The sequence below is a fragment of the Rhea americana genome, unplaced genomic scaffold (genome assembly GCF_003343005.1).
Source record: "Rhea americana isolate MKP2758 unplaced genomic scaffold, rheAme1 scaffold_37, whole genome shotgun sequence".
NCBI lineage: Eukaryota > Metazoa > Chordata > Aves > Rheiformes > Rheidae > Rhea > Rhea americana.
The window spans coordinates 1,498,305-1,503,069 of NW_028186501.1; the positions used below are offsets into that span (position 1 = coordinate 1,498,305).

General features: G+C 56.1%; 1 protein-coding gene across 2 annotated transcripts in view; it reads right to left on the bottom strand.

Moving 5' to 3' along the window:
- Positions 1–6: 6 nt before the first annotated feature.
- The window catches only part of ARHGAP26 (Rho GTPase activating protein 26), a 157,017-nt gene continuing 152,258 nt past the window's right edge, over positions 7–4,765 (bottom strand). For both annotated transcript variants that reach the window (XM_085312734.1, XM_085312733.1), the window contains 2 exons: positions 4,333–4,424; positions 7–107 (listed from right to left, as the gene is read on the bottom strand). In XM_085312734.1, coding sequence (XP_085168860.1) covers positions 19–107; positions 4,333–4,424 — 181 coding nt within the window. In that variant the 3' untranslated portion in view covers positions 7–18. The remainder of the gene's footprint in view (positions 108–4,332; positions 4,425–4,765) is intronic.

Here is a 4,765-nt window from a genome sequence, read left to right on the forward strand (position 1 = left end):
TGCTTCCCACGCCCGGAGTTACAGGAACTCGACGTAGTTTTCGGGGATGAGCCCCGTCTTGCCGCGCAGGGTCCCCTCCAGCCAGCCGGGCTCCTGCGACGGGCGCACTGCGGGGCACAGGGAGAAGGGCGTTAGTGCCGGCTGGCGCCCGCYGCCCTTCCCACCCTTCCTGCCATTCCCACCATTCCCACCATTCCCCAAGGGAGCCCAGGCGCCGTCAGCAGGGAGCCGAGCTGCCCCGCGGCTGGTACAACGTGGTGCTGAGCCGCAGTCGCAGTCGGCGGGAGCGGGTGCACGGGAGGGAGGGAGGGGAAGGGAGGAGGGTTATTCCGAAGGGGCCGCTGCCGGGCACGTGCTGACCGCGCAAGAGCTGCTCTTGCCTTTCCTCTGCATTTACTGCGGAGACGGGGAACGCCACCGACGGCGCTCAGCGAGCGGAGCGGACGCTCCCCTTCCTCGCGCGCCACGCCAAGACCCCGGCCCCGCTCGGGGAGAAAACACGTTGGCAAAGGCCCCCCCGCAGGCAAGCAAACACCACGGTCCTGTCTCTGTAAGACCCCAAACCTGCACAGCCCTTGCAGCGGCCTCGAAACTCCTTAATTCAACCAGCTACGGGGAATCTGCTGAGTTACAAGAGCAAGCACAGGYGGGGAAAGGATCCCTGTGCTCCCCGCAGTGAGCGATGGCAAGTCGGTATTTCAGAGCGATCCAAATTTCCGCTAATTCTCTGTGGGGCCCTTCCAGCTTCGTGTTTTCTGGTGTCAGCTGCAGAAGCGGAGTGAGTCCCCACCGCTCCGCGCCCAGCCCCGCGCCGAGCCGGCGCCCGCGGTGCTCCCGGGGCGCTCCGCGCCGGGCTCCTCCCGCTCCTTCGCCCCAAGCGCTAATCCTGCAGCGAGCGAAAGCGCAGCTTTTGAAACGTGCTAAAAAATTCTCATTGCGGTTCTTYGCTAGCATTTTAAAGCAGCCGGCAGCACCCCGCAGGAACGGTGCTGGCGGCGCAGGGGCTACGCCATCCCCGAAGGCGGAGGAGCCGTTTGCTGCGAGGAGGGAAGGGAGCCGGCCCGGAGAGGCTCCGCAGAGCCGGCGGCGGGCGGCCCCGCGGCGGCTGCAGCCCCCCGCGGCCCCGGGCGGCCGCACGAGCCGAGCGCTTGGGGGGCAGCGGCGAGCGCGGGTGTCCCGCTCACCGCAGCAGCGGACACGGGAGGGAGCGGGAGCGGCTCCGCGCACCTCCCGGGGCCTTGCCTTGCCTTGCCTTGCCTTTCCTCCTACAGCCCCGTTCGTATTGCAGAACGGCAATTTTCTAAGCAAAAAAATCACGACTGACACTGTCTAGTAAGAACAGCCCAGGAGGACGAGCTGCTCAGTGCAAACGCTTCCGCTCCCGCCGGCGCGGCTCCGCCAGCGCTGCTGTGCGCGCCAGCAGAGAAACGGCACGCGCAGCGACGCAGTAACGAAGCACTAAAGCCACAGAAAACTAACTCGTTTTAAGAGCCAAGGTGCTCTGGCCCCAGTGCTTGACCACCTCTGGATTTTGCTTGCACCAAATCCTTTTTCCACGCTCACCCTCCTCCCACTCCCAGATCTTAGGGCTTTTGTATCGCAGCAGGTGAAAGTCTTCGGCGCAGCGGACACGTGCAGCTGGCAGGCGCCTCGAGAGGAGCAGCCCCGCCACGGGCAGCAGCGCAGCACCCGCAGACCGCGCCGGCGCGCCGGGCGGCACGGCCACCCCAGCCGGCAACCAGGAAACCCCTCCTGGAGAAGCGTCACCAAGAGCCGCTCGGCGACCTCCCCTTGGGGAGCGACGCGGGCTGGACGGTGCCCCGGCCAGGGGACGGGGCCGCCACGAGGAACGACCCTAACTGCGGTGTCTGCACAGCAGTTTTCAGCCTTCTGCTCTCAGTAAATGGACTGGGAAAGTGCTTTACCTGCTGGTCACACGAGTTCCAGCTACAGCTCTTCCCTTAAAAAATTACTTAYGTCCCAAAGAGAGCCATTTACTGCCCCCGAGCTGTTGTCAGATACAGCAGGCACGCAGAGTAAACAGCGGGGAGAAACTTAATTTTCTATTACAAAGTCAGAATACAAATGCAACACAACACCTACATTTTCAGCATAAAAACTTCAGTGTCCGACAACAGTGGTCCAGATGGGGATTCACTGCTTCAAAACCCGCAGCTTTCCATTTCCCAGGGGATTGCTACAGGGTCTGCGACCACCCCATCCCGCTCCACGGCCCGGCGGCTTCCCACCCGCCGCCCAAGGGCACGCAGCTGCCGACTGCRAGAGAGAGCTGGAAAGCTGCCTGAGACTCCATGCTTCATACAATTTAAATAAAATGTTGCTAGAAATAWAAACACACATTCTTGAAACGTGATGCTATTTACTGCCTGTTCACCCCCCAGYGTGGTTAACAGTACCCCAACTTCCCAGGCACGTCTAGATGCTACTTTGCCATGGAAAACCTCAGAGAAGCTTGAAGTCAAACAAAAAGCTGTCTTTCTTCTAAAGAGCTCCCAGACATATTTTCTTAGAGTGGGTTTTATAAACCCCCTTCACCATAACAGTATTTCTGCCATTTCTAACTCACTTCCCCCAGCTAATGGCAGCCTCTGTTACTCTRCTAAGCGATCAGGACACGATGTATATTTTTTCCTTTGAATAATCCATTGATTTTTGTCTAGCAAACACAATGTATTTAATTCAAACTTGTCCCCCTGCTAGCTCTTCTAATTCCCACAATTCTCTCTAAGGGGAGACTATGTTTATTTATAAGATATCTGTGGAGCTGCTTAGGAAAAGTGTTTTCCTAATTCACACGTATTAATTCTCTTCTCCTTTCTGCTATATTCATCCTAGGTAAAAACAGTGTATGTGGTAGCTCTTTCCCAAATGACAATGCTTAACACACAACAGCCAAAACTACTTGGAAAGTAGTAAAAAGTCTTTTCTTTACATCGGGATTATATCTAAACCAGAGCTGCTTAATTCCATTGGGCACAGCCTCTTCCTCTTGATGCAGGAAACAGAAGCGCTGTGTTCGTTAGTATCATCTCCAAAAACCTGACTAATCAGCGTGCCCCTATTCCAAGTCTCAGGATTCATAGGAAAAAAAGTACACACTACTTTTCCATCTCCTGCACGAAGCATTATGGCAATTGCATAGAACATTTCTGGTGCTGATACTTGGAAACTAATCTCTCTTACCTAGAAACTACGGAAGAATACTTCTTTCTACTGTGAATGCTGTTGTCAGTCAACTGCTCACTAGTTGAGGCCTTACAGTTAAATTATGGGTCCATACTCACAGAAGGGATGTGGTGGGGCCAGGAGGCCCTGCAGCCACCGCCGAGACCGGGTGCCCGCACGCYGCCCGGGCAGCGTGTCCCGTGCAGTCCCACCGGACACAGCTGCGAGCGCCTCCATCCGCTGGCAGTACAGTTCGCATATCACGTAACACTTCAGCTAAAAACTGGGACATGCGTATTGCAAGATCTAGAATAACTTCCAGTAACCAGCTGCAACATCTGGCAGCTGCTGGAAAAGAAAACAGCTCGGCTGCTGAAGGTCAGCGTTGACTCCAGAGCAGCGTTAGCCCGGCCTGCCCTGGCTTCCTTGGCTTACCGTGGCACCGGAGCGACACTGTGCCCCACCAAACAGTTTCCTTGTTTTTCCACCTCGGCTCATAGCGCGCGCTTCATGTTTGCAACATAGTCCGGTGAGCCTCTGCCCATCTTCCATGCAAGCCTGAACCTTCCCCTATCGAACTGCCGCAACACGGCCTTCACCATCTGGGAACGCGGTCCGACAGCCGTCCACCCACGCCCTCACCTCGTGGTCCTGAAAACTCATGGTCTGGAAAAAACCATCTTCCCACCGATCCCAAACGAGGGCTCGATGACCAGCAGATTTTCTGCATAGACACCAAAAGCAGGCCACGACACAGCCCAGGTTTAATGCTTGTGTTTGACGTATTTCTGCTTTTTTTTCATTTGGGGAGTTTTAGTGGTGGGAGTGGGACTGACAGTCATTAAACACCAGCCTGGAAGGAAACTCCATGAATTTAGAGTCCATATCCTTCCCAGGGTCACAGGAGGAATAACAAGAATTTGCAAGACTCAATGATAAATATAAAATAAATGGTATTCAAGTGTCRCTGTACGTAGCTTTATTTGTGTTACTGTTAATGCTGCATCTGTAGTGTCTCAGGTATACGTTAAATAAAATAAGCGCTACTGATACGGCGTAGGAGTGTCCAGCTTAAAATAAAGGGAAACGGAGCGCGAGCGCGCCGGGCGAGCCGGCCCCTCGACGCGTGGGGCTCCAGCGACTCACCGTTGTCGAACACGGTGCCGGCCGTGAAGGAGAGCTCGGAGTCGTGTTCGGCCTTGCACGCGTACAGCGCTCTGGCTTTCCGCAACGGCGAGCTGCAAAAACACAGAACACGTCGGCGTAAAACGGCTGTTACTCGCACGGCCGGTGCGAGGGGCTAAACGGGAGCGTTCGAGCTGGGAACGTTTTGTGAGTCGCTGCGGCGAGACCTTCAGCTGGCKGCAGGGCGGCAGCAGGCGCCGGGGGCCTGCCCAAGCCCCTCCGTCCTCCASGGCTCGTTTTCCAGCTGCAGCCGCAAGAGGCGTTTCAGGAGGAAGAATTAGCACTTGGGGAAGGGCATCTCAAAACACAAAAATAAGCAAGCCCGTGAAGGATTTGCTGCCCTTCTTTGGAAACTGTACCTGAGGATAAAAACCATTTAACCGCCATCGGAGGC